Source organism: Callionymus lyra, chromosome 7 (genome assembly GCF_982586985.1).
Source record: "Callionymus lyra chromosome 7, fCalLyr1.hap1.1, whole genome shotgun sequence".
In the NCBI taxonomy this organism is placed as follows: domain Eukaryota; kingdom Metazoa; phylum Chordata; class Actinopteri; order Syngnathiformes; family Callionymidae; genus Callionymus; species Callionymus lyra.
This window is the reverse complement of record NC_141824.1, coordinates 22201712-22222646: the sequence shown is the minus strand read 5'-3', so window position 1 is coordinate 22222646 and position 20935 is coordinate 22201712. Positions and strand designations below refer to the sequence as shown.

Here is a 20935-nt window from a genome sequence, read left to right as displayed (position 1 = left end):
AATATTTTTTGTTGTCACTTATGATTGTAATCCTGATTTTTCGAGGGATTCGAACCAGAGTATGGTTGCTATAGCAACGAGATCCCGCCCTCTAGCAGTTCTCCTCGCTCTTTTTTTACCTCTAAAAACTATAACTTTTTGTATACTCTATGAAACCACTATTTTGTGTGGCTACATCGAAGTTTTTTTTATTATTATTATTATTTTTTTTTTTACGCGACTACATTAAATTGAAATGAAAACATTTCAAACTCTCGCGATATTTCCTTCAGCGGGGCTGCTGCTAATGCTCCTCTGTTGCTAAATGGTTAGCTTGGATGTAGTGGCTGTAGTGTGCAGAAGAAGGATGGATTGACTTCGAACATTTCTTTTGCAAAGGCATGTCTTGCAATCGACGTCTTGGCTTGAACATCCAAATGAAATTCCTCACTAGAAGACGACGTTAGCGTCAACTTTGTGTCATAGAAACAAACGGGAAACAGGCGAGGCATCACAACAGTGACAGGTAACTTAGCAACTGTAGACGCTTATTCTGTTGACCGCTGGATGAATATGACTCGAACTACATCGGATTCCTATGAAAGAAACCAATTAATATTGTTTGTTTTTGCTACCAACAATAACCGTTGTCACATTTCAGGAGGCTGTTTTGAAACATCTAACCATGAGACTGAAAACATCGTTGCTGAAGGAACCAAAGCATATCTTTTTTACTGTTGGTGGGCATTAATATTATGGTTGTTTTGCTGCTGTCATTTGTTATAACACCATGACATTAATAATGAAAGAGACATTTTAATTAATGACACTGTTATAAGTAAGTAAGTAAGTAATTTTCATTTGTATAGCGCTTTTCCAGACCAGGGTCACAACACGCTTAAACAATCAAAACAATATTCAATAAAGTATATACTTTAAAGATCAAGATAAAACTGATAACACAACAGGAGTTCCAGAAAATCAAGGAAAAGCCTGAACAAATAAAAACATCTTAAGATGTTTCTTAGAGGCATAAACAGACATGTAGTTTTAGTCCAGTGTGTCATATACGTTCTTTAAAAGTACTTTCTGTGTTCAACTCGAGTTCTTCCCTCAAGTAGGAGACTTTTCTTAACAGAATCTCACATAAAGAACTCGTGAGCTGCGTTGGCTGGACCACTGCAGATGAGCTGTACTCATGTAGTGAAGACCACCAGATCCTGAAGTGGAACCTGTTGACCGACGAGACCAGTCTTGTCGTCAAATTACCAGAGGATATTTTCCCCGTCGACTTGCACTGGTTCCCAAAAACTGTTGGTGGAAAGAAACAAACCCAGGCAGAGATATTTGTCCTGACCAGTACTGATGGTAAGATATAAAAAATATTTTTTCAATTAAAGTGTAGTAATATCCACAACAGTAGATTCATTGACTGCTGCTTCTCATTTGTCATTACGTGTGCATTTAACATTTTTGAACATAATGGGACGCGCTGCATCTAATTGTTGTTGAATTAACAATATTTACATCTGAATTACTGAAATCCCATTGTAGCTTCCCTACAAAGTCGGTCCTTTTTTTTCTCCTTGTGCAACTCAGCCTCTGTGTTTTTTATCTCCTAACACACCAGGCTAATGTCCTCCAAGTCAGTCTGCCAAGTTAAGCTCAGAGCTTAGAAGGAATCGTCATGTACAAACTGACTTTAAAAACGTATCATCTAAGTCGTAGTTCATCTTTTTATTGTCCAAATAATTTAGATACAAATAAATAAAAGCATGATCCTTCTGTATCAAGTAGTATTTTTTTTCCAGGTGTAGTGTGTCTAAATAGTCTGACATCTTATGCCACATCCAATATAAATGTAGACAATATTGATCCTCCATTACGTCAGGCGACATGTGGTCACAACACTAATGGCAGACTATTGTTACACACACCCGCACTGTAGCAGTTATCTCTGACGGAGTTTCAAGTTTTTTTTTAACTAGGATCAAATAGAATAATAATACTAATAATTTACAATAATACATTTACTTGTTTAGTTTTTTTCAATGATTTAGCTGAATCTTCCAAATATGTGTAGATCAATAATAATAATAGTCCTCTTGCTTTTTAATAAAAACACACACAAAAAGGTCATTTAAGTTTGTAAAATAATGTGATAAGTGTAGGCATGTTTAATGGCAGAGCTTGCAGTACATCTTTTTAAAGGATAAAATAAGGAAATCAGGTCAACATTTTTTTTACACAGACACTGAAAATAGTGTGTCTTTATAACTTGATAAAAGTCACTGTCAATCTCACTACCTGCCACATTAAGAATCTTCATTTTTGCATTCTGTACCAATATAGAAGGAGAGAGCAGCAACATGCTGATTTGCAGTTTTAGTTTCGCCAAAAATTACATAGAACCTTCAGATTTTTTAATACACAATGCCACAAAGTATATGTTGCACTCAATAACTGTCTACATCGTCTGCTTCTGGAAAACATGGCATTAAATATCCAGCGAGAGTCTGAGTTCTTAAATTAGAGGAAGGAAAATATAGCTTTGTTATGAATATTGTGTCGTGAGATTTATTGTTTGGTTTAAGGTTTATAGCTCATAACTCTTCCTGTCCTGCTGTTGACTTGGAACAACTGAGATGTTTTTCTCTGTTCGTTTTTATATCTGTTTATTAAAAATAACTTTACTTTTCAGTTGTTGGTAGATATTGTTTTTCCAGGACTATTCCTTTTTGCATCCACGCAGGAAAGTTCCACCTCACATCCAAGGCAGGACGCATTGAGAAGAGTATTGAGGCCCATAAAGGAGCCGTTCTAGCTGGGAGATGGAACCACGACGGTACTGCCCTCATCACAGGTGTGTTAAGTTCCAAGTGAGAACCATGTCGTATATGAAAGGAGAAATAGTTATTTTTTTATAATACGTAGTTCAATGTCATTGCTTATTTATTTGCTTTAATAGCTGGAGAAGATGGACAGATCAAGATCTGGTCTAAAAGTGGGATGCTGAGATCGACATTTGCCACCCAAGGTACGGAAAAGGCGCCTGCTGTCGATAACATTAACATGTTTCAGCCCTTTTATTCAAAACATAACTGATTTTATTTGTTTAAAACAAGTAATTGATCATAATGAATGTAAAAGGCCAATCGTTTGGCTATATATCATGATTGATGAATTTTTTTTTTTGGACCACAGCAAATAATTCTAAAATTGTCCCCCTGGTGTCATCCGTATTTTTTTAACCCTTGGTTATCTCGGTGGCACGAAGGGCCGAAAACAAATGTGTTTGTGGCATCCCTTGTATTGTCTCTGGGTCAAGTTAAACGACCTCCCTGGCTACTATAAGTACATAAGCAATGGTTGAGGTCGTTCATCTGGAACCAGAGACAACACAAGGGATACCACAAACACATTTATTTTTGGGTCTTTGGGTCACCTTGACCCTAAGATAACACAAGGGTTAAACTAATTTGCACTTATTTAGTGCACGGGTCAACCAGGTAGCCACATGACACTGAAGGAGTAGCCCAAGTGCCTGTTCATTTTTTTTTTTCAGATAATGATCATATTATCTTCAATTTTGTGTTTCCTTTCTTGTTGCTCCTTGGTTATTATTGAAGAATCCTTAATGTGATAAATATAGTATATTAGAGGAAATTATGTATCATCTGTAATATATATTAGGTTGTTTCGAAGTGTTTACCAAACTGATTGGCTCATCGTTGCTAAAAAGTTGGTGACCTCTGATTTTAGTAGCATTTAAATGTATTTCTATCATCATATTATAATTATAATCTAGATAGATAAACTTTATTAATCTCTCTAGTGGTCTCCTTTGGGAAATTGTTTTCCAACACACAGTAACACAGACGATAGATTCATAAAACAAATGACAAAAACTAAGTATAAATAACATGGATCAAAGAAAAATAAGAAAAAGATATATAGGTGAGCATAGAATAGAATCATCTTTTCACTCTGCTCCTGCCCCCAAAGTCACAATTATAAAATCTATTAGCACCGGGAACAAATGGGTCCCTGAGTCTATTAATGTTGCATCTGGGGAGAAGCATTTGTGCACTAAATCTGAAGAAATTGGTTGGTGGTTATCAAGTTGTTTTTGTATTTGATATCATTAACATTTGAATATAAATCAAGAGTACACATTTATTTATTACAGTTTGTAGTATATAATAATCATAGTCCAAATATATAATTGAATAGAAAATGTGCAAAATCGGATATATATGGAAAAAACATCACTCTTAAGGAGAAAGAAAAAAAATCGAATTCATCTAATTTATTACTGATTTTATTACTTTTATAACAACTTTATTACAATAAAAAAATGGAAATAAGTGGGATTCAATTTTTTAAAATAAATATCATATAGTTACATAATAATACTAATACTAATAATAATCTCTATTTATATAGCACCTTTCTAGACCAGCACATACACAATCATTTCGTCTTGGAAACCATATTAACATGAAACTGTGAATGAAATTGGAAAAATTACTATTGAATAATAAAATACTAAAAATGGAGCCAAATGTGGCCTCAGAGTCACAAAGGTTCAGTGTTAAGCAATGATTTTGTGATTCGTTACAGCATGCACGCTTCAGCGTGTTCAAAGGCCAAACTTAATACTTATCTACGTTTCATTATTTTGTTGCAGTGTGCTTTTCAAGAGTCATTTTCTCCAACATGGTTTGCTTTATTAACTTTTTCTGTAATCCGCCATCATGTCGGACTTGGAAGTTACTCAACATGTGCTGACGTGTTATAATTGTGTTCAATAAAAACCGACAAGCGAGCCATTTGAGTTTTAATAGGAAACCACTATTAGTTTCAAGAATCTTTAGAAATAGTTTTTATTAAAAGCTGTAAAAAAAAAAAGGCCTAATGAATCACTTCTCTCTCCGGCGTTTGCTCACCTCTTCACACATTTATTTAGCTCCTTGTACTCATTAAACATTTCTTCAGGGATGTAAGAAATACAATTGACGGTGAATGAACATGGACTGAGGAAATCAGTGGCACACTCCCGCTAAATGACGGCTGCTGTGGAAAATTTGGCAGGGAAATGGAAATTGAGCTCCAGCATGGAGAAACACTTTCCCCTCTCTGGCTGGATGAAGAATGAGCTGCCGGGCAGCAGGCAGCTACAAAGAGCCACAGATTTATTTAAACACCTGGGTGTAGTGGGGCTGCGTCGCTCTCCATATGGCACACAGATCCCTGCAGGTGCGGCTTCTCTCGAAACTGAATTCATGCACGTTTGCAACAAGTTGTTCATGTGGCATGATGAGGATCGTCTCCGGTATTATCACTTACTTAAAAAAAAGAAAAGAGAGAGAGAGCTTCAGGAAGAGGTTGAAAGTGAGAAGGGAGGAGGAGGAGGGGTGGGCGAGCTTGTCTTGTGTGCTCAGTGAGATTTAGATCATGTGACGTTTTGGCATTTGTCAGAAACCACATGCACCTGGAGTGAGGTTAAATGTCAGCCCCTTTCTGACTTTACACATGCACATCCATAACCCCCCCCCCACACACACACACACACACACACGGCTCCAACACATATGAAAAGAATCGCACACTACTATGATGTTGTTTAAAGGAAGTGCAAAAACCCACTGTGCTCACTGTTCTGCTTAAGTCAGAAAAAGTCAAACGATGTCTTTTATCTGTGTCTGTTGTGTTGTGTTGTGTGTGTCAGCGATCAAAAGTGGACAAAAATGAAAGTCGAAAAACTCAGAGGTGCTGTTGCTCAAATGTAGGATTGGTTTCGTGTCATATATCATTTCCTTATGTCATTGATCTTGTTGCCGATTTAAATGTCATTTTTTATTCACCTTATCTGAGGTTTAGCATCCAAAAAGAGCACTCAAAGAGAAGTATCAATGTCTAAAATATAAAAAGGCTTGAAAATGACTAAACAAAACATCCAATGGTAAAATAATCACTTTGGTTAAAGGTCCATAAACCTTTTTAATGGACGTTGGATTTTGATTGATTGTGAAGTTGGTCTTGACCATTGTGTTATCTCTGAGTCAAGGTGACCCGGAGGCCCAAAAACAAATGCTTGTGGTATCCCTTGTGTTGTCTCTGGGTCGAGGTGAACGACCTCTACCACTTCATGCGTATTCCTCGAGGACCACTGGGTCACCTTGACCCATAGATAACACAAGGGTTATATTTGATTTTAAATGCTGTTTAAAAGCCTTGAATTTAACACACCTTAATATGTAGGAACCCTGATGACTAAATATCATAAATAAATGTTTAAAACAAAAAAAACAAGAACAAAAAGCTACTAATATCACTTTTTAATTTTGTTCCATTGCAGGCTCTCCTGTGTACTCGGTGGCCTGGGGCCCGGACTCGGACAGAATCCTCTACACATCAGGTCGACAGCTGATCATCAAACCTCTCCAACCGAGCGGCAAAGTCATACAGGTGAAGCCATTAATATTTCAGAAAGAAAGTAAAAAAAGAATATTCCAAAAAGTGTCGTCAATGTAAAATTCAGAATACAAGATTCCAAATTTGTGATTTGTGTCTGGACTTAAACTGTAGCCGAGGCAGATAAAAAGCGACACACTTCAAATATCTCATTTTTATTGACACTTTGTGTTAGCTAAATTGCACACCGAAATAAGAACCGCTGTTCCATCTTTTAAATGGTGATTGCTAATGGCACAAGTGGTCTTTTTTACTGCTTCATGTCTTCCCTCCTTATCTTTATCTACATTAGCTCCTATTCTTTGGTTATTTAGTGTCTCTTACTCAACGCTGAAGCTTCTGTTACCTACTGGATTTCACCTTTTAAATTCATCACTTTTATTCCTCAATCATTTTCTACATCTTGATAGATTCATAATATTATTACTATTATTATTTAATTAATGGTATTTAAAAAAATTAAAAATAGCAAGCATAAAAGCTGTCACTGCGCATACAAATATTTGTTTTTACTTGTATTTCTCCTTAATTTAATTTCATAAAATCCTCACATTTGGTTGTATAGTTTTTTTTTTTTTAATATCACCCTGTCGTTGAATCATATTATTTACCTTTTTATCTTGTTGTTTAGTCTTAAATTTAGTCGAGTTCATGTGCAGATTTGTCTATGCATAAAACTCAATCGTAATAAATGGATGAAATATCTGTAATTGCAATGATTTCACTGTCTTTTTACACTTTATTTCTCCTCTCTAGTGGAAGGCTCACGATGGAATTGTTCTCAAGACTGACTGGAATTCTGTCAATGACCTCATTTTGTCTGGTGGCGAAGACTGTAAATATAAGGTAGCCTCAAAATAATCACTTTTAAACTGAACTTATTTTTAAATTACGACCGCTTATCTCTAGGTGTGGGACAGCTACGGCCGGCTGCTGTACAACTCTGCAGCTCATGACTACCCGGTCACCTCCTTGTCCTGGGCTCCTGATGGGGAAGTGTTTGCCATGGGCTCCTTCAATACCCTGCGACTCTGTGACAAGACTGGGGTAAGATTTCCTGTTATAACTAGGTTGGTTTGGTCGTGCATTATGGCACGTCACCTGGCAGCAATTCACTGAAAAATTAAATCGAAAACAAACCTTTCTCACGCTTTTAACCGCAAATAAACTGCTGGATTTATAGTTTTCCAAATCCAACTTGACCCCTGTGCTTAGTCCTCCATCTTTTTTTCTGTTCACAATGTTTGTGGTCAGTGGAATTATACACGCATACACACTTGCTTACTTTAGCAGCAGCCGCTTTCGTTCATTCTTCTCCCTCGACGGCGCATTGACTGTCAAACGACAACACACATTTTAAAAATAAGTCGACGTAAATCTGCATCACGATACGCAGCCGCAGGTCCTCGGAGAACTCCTTTTGTTTTAGCCACGGTTGTGTCCAAACCAACAGCAGAGAGCTGGTGTTTTTTTCACCTATTGAGTTGATTCAAACAGCTGTTCTCACTGAATCAGCGTCATTAGGGAGCTTTAGAACAGAAAACTTGGACTGTTTGGAATGGTAACTTTGGATTTTCCAGTAGACTGTGACAGTTTGCATAGAGTATGAATCACTTTGGACGTGCAACTTTTTGTTCAAATGTAAATCAAGGTTTAGAATTTATTTTTTCCCCAAAATGATGCCTGTTGCACATTGCACACTTTTATCTTTTGGAGACTTGCTGTTTAAATAAAAGTAACTTATATATATATTTATACTAGTTTAAAACAGTAAAAATGAATGTAAGAGTTTGTGTTTCACTAATTTTCAATAGTTTACAGGTGTATTTTTTGACTGTAAAAAGCATTTTCACATGTCAAGAGTCACAGACTAATGTTACTGAAAATACAATCTTTTTTTTTTTAAACAAATCACATTTCATGCAGTAATAATCAATAGAATTATTAAATCAATATATGTATACATTTTCTTGCCTGGTACCAGTCCAAGGACCAGGGCTTAGGGATCCCTGTTCTAGAGCACGTGGTCCCGTCAAATCACTTTATGTGGCTCAACGTTCATGTTGATATGGTGACATATTTTGAGTTCAGCGTTTAAGATAAGATGAGGAACAGAGATTCTGGATTCCAACAATCATACGGTGACTAATAAGAAAAGAAGGAGTTTGGCCCCAGACCTCGACTGATGAAAGATTTTGGCCCCCTTCCTATGGCTGAGTTTGAGCCCGTTCTGAACATGATAAACTGTCTTCAAATCCATCTCCTCTGGATTATTGTTCAGTTGTTGCCGGTGTGTTGTGATGTGGATTGCTGCTTTGGGATGTTTCATTTTTTTTTTTCCACCTCCATATCTGCGAACCATATTACGCTGTATGTTCTCGTTACCTGTTCTTGATGGTAACCAGAGTTGTGACAAGAGGGGAAATGAGAAAAAGATGAATGGTAATTGTTGTTTTATTATGCTGAGCGTTTGGCCAGCAACAACACTTCTGTTCCCCCCTCTCCGCCCTCACGGGACGTTTAGAGCGGCGGCGTGTTTACATGGAGATGTCTGCGTGTTGCTATATCAGACCGGTTGTGATGAAACCAAACAGACAGGGCTGTGTTCTCCTATGCAAGATCACATGCCATTTCATGCTTCATTTTGATTAGATTAGAATCATTTTACGCTATCGTTTTTCCTCGTGCACTGACTCGAACTGACCACGAAGAAGGCCTGGGCCAAAACATATAATATACACAGGGGGGGGGGAGGTGCGTCGAAAGTACATTAATGTCGTGACTCAAATAAATGACATCTTTTATTTGGGACAATTCAATTCCATAAGGACTGTTGTGAGGCACCGTCTGGCCAAAAGAGGGATGGAACAAGAAAAAAGAGAGAAGCAAAGGTGTAATTGTTACAAGGGGTTATGGAAAGAAAGCCAAATAAAATGCTTATTTCAATATATGTATACATTTTATTAGATTTTATAAATATCTTCTTCTTTTTAACCCTTGTGTTATCTCAGGGTCAATGTAAGTAAGTAAGTAATTTTTATTTGTATAGCGCTTTTCCAGACCAGGGTCACAAAGCGCTTAAACAATCAAAACAATATTCAATAAAATATATACTTTAAAGATCAAGATAAAACTGAGAACACAACAGGAGTTCCAGAAAATCAAGGAAAAGCCTGAACAAATAGAAACGTCTTAAGATGTTTCTTGAAGGAGTCAGTAGACTCCATCAAGCGCAAAGAAAGAGGAAGATGGCCCTAAAACAAATGTGTTTGTGGTATCCCTTGTGTTGTCTCTGGGTAAAGGTAAACAACCTCCCCATCTTCCATAAGTACTTTTGCAGTGCTTATGCAAGGGTTAAACTAATAAAGGGCAAAACATAAAACAAACATTCAATAACACAAGTAATGCATCTTTAAAGAAGGGTTTATAATTAATTTGAACAATGTGTGCTAATAACATTAATAGTATTGTTAAATAATTAAATCATTTTCTTTGTTAATCTTATCTCTAACCTACAATTTGTCTCGTGTGCTTATTTAGCTTGTGAGTTGGATAACGTGTCATTTAAAAAAAATAGAAAATGTTGATTTATTTTCATACATTGAACTGCCTCCCCTGCTTTTGCACATGCAAGTAGTTCACTTTATTGTTAGGCATTAGTCCACTTGCTCTGCTGAGCTGTTCTTGGCACTGGCGACGATTATTATGGTTTGGTCTGACGGAGGAACAGAACTGCTCACCTACCCTGGGGAACCTGCGAATGGGTGGCTTGTTATAATCAAGTTCACAGAGAGTTTTAATATTAAGGGAAAAACCCCTGTAATGACCACTGTTCCTTTATTATAATCTCTCAACAGACGCTGTTTGTTTGTGACAGTTTAATTCACGATCCGTGCTTATATTCTAAGCATAAGTGTTGTACCTGCGAGACTTGAGGGCGTTAAGGGTTAAGTATTTGTCTTTGCAGTTACCAGCATGACTAATGGGAAGGAGTTCCACTCTGTATCTGCTACAATGAAACCTTGCACTTTAACATACTACTGCTGGCTCAGCAGGATCGGCTCTGCACATTTAACCCCTTCACCTCCCGTCCAGCTCCGCTCTCCACAAACTTCTCGTCTCTTGCTCCGCCCCTCGTTGTAGAGGCAGATGTAATGCATTACACCCCCCCCACCCCCCCAACACACACACACAACCCACCCCCCCACCACCCTGATTATCTGCGAGGAAGGAGGGTGAACCTCTGATACACACTGACTCACACACACACGTTTAGATAAGACCTCAAGTGTGCGCTTGTCTGACTCTACCTTTTCAATTCGAACCTAAAACCGAGACAACATGTTGGTGCTGCACTGGAGGTTTAACGGGGCAGAAGACACAAAGACGTCGACTGTCCCCGTTTACAAGATCTGTCCGAAACAATAAGTCAGTGTGTGTGTGTGTGTGTGCCTCCACAGTAAAATACATGTGCCCGCATGCCTGCCGAGCATGCGTGAGTGTGTATGTGTGCACATGCGGGGAACCATTGGCGTGCAAATATGCCTGTGAGACAGCAGTCTATTTACGAGGCCCTGCAGCTGGTGTCTAGCGTCTGGACCCTGTCACGATCCCTGACACTGTCACTGGCTAACAAGTAGGACTCATTGTGCCAAGCAAGCACCCTTTTACCCCCCCCACTATCCCCCCAACCTTAGCCCACTCTTCTCAATGCACCCCCCTCTAATGTACGCTCACTCATGCCAGAGTAGATGCTTCAATTGAATGAATTGAGTTTATTTTAAAAAGTAGTTTGTTTATTGCGCTGTCAAATAAACAGTGCATGGATTCAGGTGAAAGTGAGGTCGGACCCTTTAATTATGAGTTTCTCCTCATTTCTGCTCGGTTTGCTGCGCGGTTGCACATTAAAAAGCTGGACTGAGCTCAGTTCTTATTGTTGCCTTCTGGTTTATAAACCAAATTATGTCCAATCATCAACTTTAAATGCTCGACTGTATCCTCTCATCCTCAGTAATCACCTAGCTCTCACGTTATTTTTATTTTTTTTCCAGCCTTACTCACCGCAAACTTCCAAAAATCTGATTATTGTTATTATTTTTAACTCGCTGATATATACTATGCTATATATTATATTTCCTAGATATTTCCTAACACCCCTACATCATGTCTCTTCTCCTAATAATTAAGAATTGTCCCACTAGAAAGTTCAAATGTTCATGTTGAAAAAATATAACTGAAACAATAAAAACAAAAACTAGAATAATAACAATAGTAAATAAAATTTTGATAAATACAACAACAATAAATGGTAGGACAACGCAGTACAGAAGTGTTTGGAGGGAGTTAAAAACACCAATGTTAGATGTTTTTGTCTTATATCCTCACAGGTTATGCAGGAAGAAGCAGCAGAATCTGTCCTTCCTGCAGCGCGGGTTTAACTCTCGCACTGAAAGATTCTTACTTCACATTTTCTTATGTACTTTTTGCAAAATCATATAAAAATGTCTGTTGAATAAATCTGCTCAACTGAGCAAAGACAATTGTAAACCATGTTAAAGCAACGATATGTAACATTATTATCAATTATTCTTGTATTTTCTGTAATAATTGGTTTAAATTGAACAGTCCTGACTTGTGTCATAGATCTCTTCACCTCTTATTTAACAATGTTCTACACGATGTAACTTTTTTTGGGACGGCCCACCTAGAGAGTCTATAACCAGAAAACTGCTTTACTGCAGTGGGTCAGAGACGGTCCATATCTATAAAGGGTGCTTGAGTTAGTTTGGTGACCCCCTCACAGGTGTTACAGGGGTTCTACAGGACTTTTCTATGGATCAAAATTACCACCATGAACTGCTCTGACTCTAGACTAATCCTGATTTTTTTGGCTTTATCGTCCACAAAGGCTAAAAAGGAAAACTGAAAATGGTTGTGCGCCAACTACTCTTTTATTAATACAAGACGTATAGATGGATAGATAGATAAACTTTATTGATCCCTTTGGAGATCTCCTTCGGGAAATTGATAGATAGATGGATGGATAGATGAATAAACAATATTGATCCCTTTGGAGAGCTCCTTTGGTAAATTGATAGATGGATAGATGGATGGATGGATGGATAGATAAACTTTATTGATCCCTCTGGAGGTTTCCTTCGGGAAATTGTTTTTCCAGCACACAGCAACACAGACAATAGATTCATAAAACAAGAACAAAGTGCAATTAAAAGGAAAGTGCAAGATAACACAATCTAAAGATAACTAATAATAGCACAAGGAATGAATGAGTCCCTGAGTCTATTAGTGTTGCTTCATGGGAGGAGCTCCCTGCTCACTGATGACAGTGTTCAGAGGATGACTGTCATCATCCATGATGGACAGTAGTTTGTTCAGTGATCTCCTCTCAGCAACTGTCACCATATTATTACTAATAATAATATTTATATTGTTACAATATTAAGTACAATGGTGGATAGGCTCATTCCAATGAAGGTTTTAAACTGAATTCACCGAGTTCTTTAGCTAGGCTTTTCATATTAAGTACTGAGACAATAAAACCTGGAAAAACCATAGCATTTCTCTCTTTTTATAAAAAAACGTACACAGTGTAAAATGGTTGGGGGGAAAGAAGAAAAGGTTAATTAATTGCTATATTAATAATAATACAGCAATTTTCTTTTTTAAATACCTACCTTAAGAAAATTGTATTCTTAGTACAATTTTTCAAATTGGAATGGAAACTCTAAAGGCCTAAATCTCTTTTTTTCTATTGAGAGTATAGTTGTGGCTCTAGACTCGTTTATACAGTGGTCATTTTGGTTGGGGATCCCGTCTCTTTTACCAAAATAAAGTAATTTTTTCATCATTTTTTATCATTTATAGTTATATTACTAAATAACTTGTCTCAATGAAATCACTTTCTAACTCATTTTCCAGCTTAACTCCCCGCTGTCTCTAGGACCCCCTCTCTCTTTGTGTACTCTAAGTCTAAGAGCTCACTTTTTTTTCTGAGAAAAATAGGGTTAGTTTTTATTATTTTAACTGGTCGATTGTTCAGGTCGTTATTGCAAGGAGGCGTGTCTAGCTCTTGACTGGTGTGCAGATCCATCTGCTCTGGTTCTGAGGTGGTTCTACTGCAGAAGTAAATGAGGAGACATTAATGATGATCATTTTCTTCTAGATGGGAATTCTGCTGATTTGAAATGAGAAGGAAAAAAGTCTTACATTGACATTATTTTCCAAACGTATTCACAGTTTAAAATGAATGCGATGCCGGTCTATTTGATAAAAGGTGTGTTGCTCCACTTAAGCCTCGCCAGCTGCCACTCTTGGATCCATTTCCAGTCGGCACTGTCCACATTCTGTTTTCTGGGCGCATCAGGGCAGTCCCCTCGGGCTCTTTGTAAGTCTGGCTCAGCTTTGCCTCTCTGAGAACTGGGAAAGTGTCTGTGTTTGAGATCCCGGTGGCTTCTTTCAGGTCCCCCTTCTCTGCTTCATTTGCAGGTTTTCAATACAATCTATCATCCTCGTAACTGACAACTATTATTTGGTCTTTTTTTTTTTTTGCTGTGACTTCGCCAGCAGTCTTTCTCTGGTCTTTTTTTCTTCTCTCTTCGTTACATTTATCGCCTCTGACACAGAACATTTGCCTTAATAGAAAAAAGCCTTTTTACTTTTCTAGCCCCCTGACAACCCACGATATACCTGGACGACTGCTGATAGTTTGCTGCCAACATCTGGAAATCAGCCTTTTTAGAGCAAAATAAAACCACAAAGAATCACAAAGATCATGAAGCACTGTTAGTGGAGGATGAAAAGAGCAGGAGAAAGCTCTGCAAATGTATCAAACCGTTGTTTGCTTTCATATGAGATGGAGATTTAAAGTACGGTGTCACGCCAGAGGAGGAACCGCGGAGAAGGATCTGGCAACTTTTGAGGGGAGAAAGTGTTACAATGAACACTGAGGCTTCATTACGTTTTTTTTGTCAACATAAAGCTGTCCGTGCACGATGATGCGGGTCTGAAAATAGGGAGCGTTTCGGAGTGTGTGTGTGCAAGTGTGAAACGAGAGTGAGCAACAGTGAGGGAGCAATGCCAAACAAAGAGAGTCCTGAGTCAGCAGCTGAACAGTTTTTACCCCAGGCAACTGGGCTGGGCTACTTACTTTCTCTCTCCCTCTCAACTGGCCTTTTCTACTCCCTCCCTTCTCAAATCTCTCCTTTTTCATATTTCCTTCACACTGTTTTTACTTTGAGTGCCCAAACAAGCACACGTTCAGTCCAATCCCTTAATATTTAACTTATCTTTACATGAATAAAGTTTAAGGATGTTTTATTTATATTTATTTAATCATGATCAATAATGTGTTAATACCATGTATCCCTCCCTGTAGTGCGCCTTTAAGCCAAATGGGAAAAAAAGGGGGGAATAACAAAAAAGAAGACGACAGGATGGTGGGTGTGTTTAAGAGTAAACTGTCCAATATATCCTATAAAGCTGGCCTTGGCAGTGCGTCCTCGAGGATTGTTCTCCATAAAAGATGGTGGTTTCTCTCTCTCTCTCTCGCTCTGGTTTCACCCCCGCTTCTTATTTCCCCCTCTTCTCCTCTCCACCCGACTTTTCCTCCCCCAACATTCGGAGAAAGTATATGACAGTGAGACAGCGCTTTGCCAGCTCCACTGGCAGAGTCATCATTCTCAGCAGCTCTAAATCACTACCTCCACTCGCTAGACAAACATGTCACCATTGAAAGAATCAGGGTTTGTTCAGGACCCGCCAAGGCGTCCAAACGCTGATCTACAAACAATATAGTGTTGGAGAATAAATTCACACCTATGTCAACTTTTTTTTAACTTCTTTTCTATCAACTTGTTTCCAACTTTTTAAGATCAATTTTTTTAGTTCACTCCTTCTTGCAGAAGTTTCAGGAGCATTTCAGAGCAGACGAGACAAACTGTTGCCTATGGGTCACATGCAGCCTTCTACCTTTATTGTAGTGTAGAAAAGATGTTTTATTATCAGTATTTATTAACATATTTGTCTTTTTGTTTATCGCAAAAGCGTGTATCCTTATTGTAGGACTGAAATGTTCTTCTATTGCCATTTTATTATTTTTCCACGATCATATGTATTTGTAAGTAAGTAAGTAATTTGTATTTATATAGTGCTTTTCCAGACCAGGGTCACAAAGTACTTAAACAATCAACAATATTCAATAAAGTATATACTTTAAAGGTCAAGATAACACTGAGAACAACACAGGAGTTTTTATTAAAAATATAAATATAAAAGTGAATTTGCTTTACTATAAAGCCAGTTTATGAACATATTAAATCATTCTGAATAAAAAATACATTTTCCTTTTTACTGCGATTATTTAAACATATTATATATTAAAATCATTATTTTTAAGTATTATTTACTGTAAAGTGCTCCATTAAGACTTGCATTTTAGTAGTAGTATTTAGTGTTATTTGATTGGTAATAACTGAATATTTTGTTAAAAAAACGTTTGAAAGTTATTTGTGATATCTGACATATACAATGTAGTATTTTTTAGTACTAAAATTAAAACATTAGTACACAATACATATATGTGTTGTAATGATTAAGTAAGTTCTTCTGGTGCAGCGTAAGGATGATCCATTTGTGTTGTTCATCCACATGATTTAAAAGGCTGCCGGTAAAAGAAATAAAGTTTATTTCTTTAATGGTTTGCTCATTGGTAATGATTCGCCGTCGATGTTTCCTCTCCAGAAATAATGGGCATGTCATCACGAGCCATACACATGTTTGTACTTAACTTGATGTGTGTGTTTGTGTTCTCTCTTTGTTTGTTAACAAACGTTTGGGTTCATGTGTATTTTTCCTGATGGTGCGTTTCAGCAGACTTGCGTTCCCATTGGTTGAAAAAGCTGCTATTTTCCCATTAAATGATCTACAGTTTAACTTTGATTTTTTTTAAACGTCAATTTGGAGAAATAAGATGGGGTCGAGGGGGTGTGTGAATGTGCCCGTTCATGTGAGGGAACAAGGTAGTTTTGCGAGTGTGTATGGTTGGTGCTAATAGATTTCTGCTGTCCAGCTCACAGCTGTGTACTGCTGATGAGTCCCAGGAGGCCCCAGCATGTGTCTATGGTTGAGCCTTTACCATGGAACCATGTGCAGATCATTACTCCCTCACTCCTTCTCTGCCCCCTCTATCACCTCTCCGCTTTCTTGCGATCATCTAGTTTGTCTCGGTCCACTCGCTCCACCCTTCTCTTAATTTTCCCTGCAAAGCAAAAAAGCCTGCGATTTGAAAATGTGGAATTTGATCTACATCTCGATCAAGGACGGCGTGGATCACAGAAGGTTATTTACTATAATGACATGAGCATTTAAATCATGTTCCCTCTATCTTCAACTATTGTAATACCAGAGAAAATGTTGAGATTTTTGTGGGAACATTCTGTGCTTTGTTGTTCTTGTTAGCTTACTATCCGCATCACTCTTAATGTAGAAGATGGATGACAACAGGAATATAGCCAGATTTAAAAATCAATGGACCGTCTCAGGTTCCTCTTTTTTTCACTCGTCTATTGAGTCTCTCTTTGTATACCAACAGAATCTTCTACTGTCTCATTTCATAGTGTTGAAATAAATAAAAATGCTGCTTTATTATAGTGCAATTGACCTCAAGCACCTTATGCTAACAAAGAAAAACCTTTCAGGGTGTAAAGATAATAAAGAGTAGCCAGACGCCTCTGTTTTTCTTGGTCTTTGTTTGATAGCTTTGGGTTGTTCATGGAAGAACAAGGTCACAGATGCAAATAACAAAAGGTACAGGCCTCCCACGTGGGCCTCATTTCACAGCGTACAGTCAAATCCGTAAAACAAGATCCATCATTTAAGAATCGTGTCGGCTCGAGGCAAAAGATTTGTTTACCGAACCGAAGACTCAAGGTCACGACATGGCAGTTAAACCTCTTGGTATCTCTACTTTGTTCACACAACATTGTTTTAAAACACTATCACTTCACATTCTGTCTTCCGAGTCGCATTTAAGCTGTGTTTTATAAAGTCAAGTTTTCGGTCGACCATATAAAACTACTAATCACCATCAAAATTGAATGTTTGTTGGTCTGTTTTCTGCTATTATTTATCAGGTAATTAAGAAAATGAAGAGGTTGGATAAGAGCTGAGTCAGAGACTGCAAAAAGAGCAAGTGTGTCACTGTGAAGTGGTTGAAGGTTCTTGGTCAGTGGTGTCAAAATCACAAGAGGGGACAAAATATTATAGGAGTGATGGTCACTGGTCAGACAAAACGAGTCTGATATTGACTTTTCATTCCTGGCGTCTTAATTATCTCACTGTTTGTTCCCCTGCAATTAACACTTCCGAGTTCCTTTTCTTTTTATATTAGCCTTTGTGTTGTCTCTGGGTCAAGGTGACCCGGATGCCCGAGAATAAATGTGTTTGTGGTATCCCTCGTGGGTCAAGGTGAACGACCTCCCTGGCTTCCAGAAATACATATGCAGTGGTGGAGGTCCTTCACCTTGACCGAGAGACGACACAAAGGATACCATGAACACATTTGTTTTCAGGACTTTGAGATAGATAGATGGATAGACTTAAAGATGATCCAAGTGGTTCCAAAGCGAGTCCACTGGACTGTTGAGAGTTCTGGAAAGACGTTTCACCTCTCATCCCAGAAGTTTCTTCAGTTCCAAGTGAGCTAGTGTGAGGAGCCAGTATATGTTGGCATCGTTATCTTTGTTAATGATCTTTTCTGTAACAGTGGTATCTTCATAATATCAACATAAACAATAATCTTGGATTTTGAGCCCACCATCTGGTATGCCGCATATATGACCTCAAGTCTCGTGAATGCCTCATGATTCTCTAGTCACTGTCATTTTCTTGGGTGGGTTTTGTCGAGCAACCCTGTGGTAGAGTTTTAATCCCATGTCCAGTCCAAACCTGTCCCGCTCATCTAAATATTCTTAAATCTATGCAGTCATTGTGTCGAGGTGTATCGTACACATATAATCTCAGCTGTAGAAAACGTGCGTTGTTTTTGATAATCCCCGCAAATCACCGAGATTTCCAGGCCGAGCGTTTCCCTCGCATAATTCTCAGCAGTCCTGGACGCCGGCCCAGCTTGGCCTTATCTTAGCAGTCAACCCCATCCCCCGCCACATTTACAAGGAAAGATTGATGAAACTTGGTCCATCTCGACCCAACAAATGGTTTTATTTTTAAGTTAAACACACCCTTATGCCAATTTATGACTGCATTTGTATACATCTCATGTCCAATACACTCACACGTTTGTGTTGTGTTTATTAAGTGCTAGGATTTACACTCAGTACCTGCGCTGCCAGGTCCTGTCCTGTTCACAAACACACATGCAAACTGAAGCCAGCTGGCCTGGCAGGGAGTCTCCCAGCTGTTCTGATTTATGTAAGGCTGTTAACCCTGCACCAGGTTGACTCCTATTAGCTCCCAGTGGGCCTGTATTAAACCTGAATTAATGTAGTTCCTTTTTAATCCATGTATTAGGTTTTTAGGAACTTCTGTTGCCAAATGTTTCGTCAACAACAACATGGACACAATTCTCTACAAACTTTGGTTTACTAAATGTAAACTAATGTGTTGATTTAAGTGTGTCTTAAATTTATGTTTTACCTCGAATGTACTCATCGGTATGTGTTTGTACAAAACTCTCTATTCATTGAAAAATGTACATTAGAAAATGTGTTTAAGCTCCGCCCACTAAAACACTGTTTTTCTGGAGAGTCTCATTGTAAACAGAATTCTGTTCTGTTGGTTGTTTTTTTAAGTCATTTTGGTAACATACAGAAAACATAAATGGAAAAGCAATATCATAGTTTTTTTAATTTTTATTTTAAGGAAAAATATGTGGCACTAATAGCAGTTGACATAAAGGAGCACAGAAGAGGAAAACGTTAAAAAATCGGGGAAAGTTTGCTACAGTATGACTCGTTGTCATTAGCTGGTTGAGCTGAAGAAGGGGGGGGGGTCGACGCTGACATATTTAAGGGTTGTGTAATGGGGCCATTAGTCCAAACATTTATCATTCATTTTTTCCGTGGCGTTGAGACCTGCCTCCACATCATCCAACACTCAACATAAAGAGCAGCGAAGTCCCAAGACGGTTTTCAACACAAATGTACATTAGTTTGAGAAAATGTTCTATAAAAACAATGTATCATGGAAGCCGTAATGTCCGGAAAATGAAAACGGATACATGGGAAAACGTATTTAATTGTGTTGGTTTGTTAACGCAACTTTGTCGTAGAAATAAGACTGAAAATCTATGATAATTGTAAAAGAACCAAGTTTAAATCATTGGTTGATCTCATCAAATAGTTTTAAAAACTCCTCAGTGTCCTCTGAACAGATTCATAAATACATTTTAAAAGAATCGGTGTTACTGTACCTACAAGCACACCAATCAATGTTTTTTTTGTTGATATCTGATACAAAAACACATGGAATTGACTAAGGATAAAGGGGGCTTATGGTCCGTACCACCAGGAACTTGATGCCTGTCCGCAGAGAAAATAAAAAAGGAAAGAATATAATTTATGTATTTTTCATTGCCTTTAGATGACTTTTTTTTAACCGATCATGTACTTTTATTTCTGCCTTGTTTGTGTAAAGATTGGTCTGGGAAAATTACACATTCAAAAAACAGATACTGATGACAAAACTTGATAATAACCCTTATCTTGTTTTCTCACACTAGTTGCATGCAATTTTTGAGTCTTATTTTCTGTCAAATGTGTCACAAGGTAATGGCCAAACACCTCTGCAGAGAGTATGTTGGCCCATGTTGCTTTTATTGTTTGCTCGTGTCATGCTCATGTTCTGTTGGTTCTCACCTGCAGGCTCTTTCGGCCAAAATGTGTCGCACACTTCTCACATACTTTAAATCTGACCCCTAAAATTGAATCTATATGGACACACGAGAGCCCCTAATTCAATTGAACGTCTATTATAAAGTAAAGTGGAACATGGTTTAGGGGGAAAGTTAGTAGCAGGTAAAAGTGGTTTCTCCTTTGAGCAGTTTTTGAACGGCACATATTGCAACCTCGTCTAATGTTGGCTGCAGGCAACAATGGAGAAAAGAGGCAGGACCACAACACCTGCTAGTCCTAATGATAAACATATGTGCCGAAATGTGAGTGGGAGGAGAGAGAGAGGGGAGGCACACTCCTTTAAAAAAAGCCCTACATTTGTGGATTCTTTTTTTTTTCCCTTCACTTTGAGCCGCGTCTGTCGACAAGTGTTGATATTGAAGTGAATGTCAGTGGTCGAATTCTGCAGTGCAGGGTCGTCACGTTCTCTAGCCGGCCCAGCACGAGGTACTGTTGGAGCAACACTTCAGGATTTGTCACTTACTTGCAACTAACGTCTGTGTGAGTCTGAGTTGCATTAACACACTCGTGTCAACACACACAGGATGCGT

General features: G+C 38.1%; 1 protein-coding gene across 1 annotated transcript in view; it reads left to right on the top strand.

The window, feature by feature from the left end:
* Positions 1-279: 279 nt before the first annotated feature.
* The window catches only part of ift80 (intraflagellar transport 80 homolog (Chlamydomonas)), a 34911-nt gene continuing 14255 nt past the window's right edge, over positions 280-20935 (top strand). Inside the window, exons 1-8 of the mRNA XM_087795952.1 lie at positions 280-505; positions 641-704; positions 1129-1347; positions 2732-2842; positions 2948-3016; positions 6341-6450; positions 7213-7302; positions 7366-7503. Of these exons, the coding sequence (XP_087652078.1) occupies positions 665-704; positions 1129-1347; positions 2732-2842; positions 2948-3016; positions 6341-6450; positions 7213-7302; positions 7366-7503 (777 nt within the window). The 5' untranslated portion in view covers positions 280-505; positions 641-664. The remainder of the gene's footprint in view (positions 506-640; positions 705-1128; positions 1348-2731; positions 2843-2947; positions 3017-6340; positions 6451-7212; positions 7303-7365; positions 7504-20935) is intronic.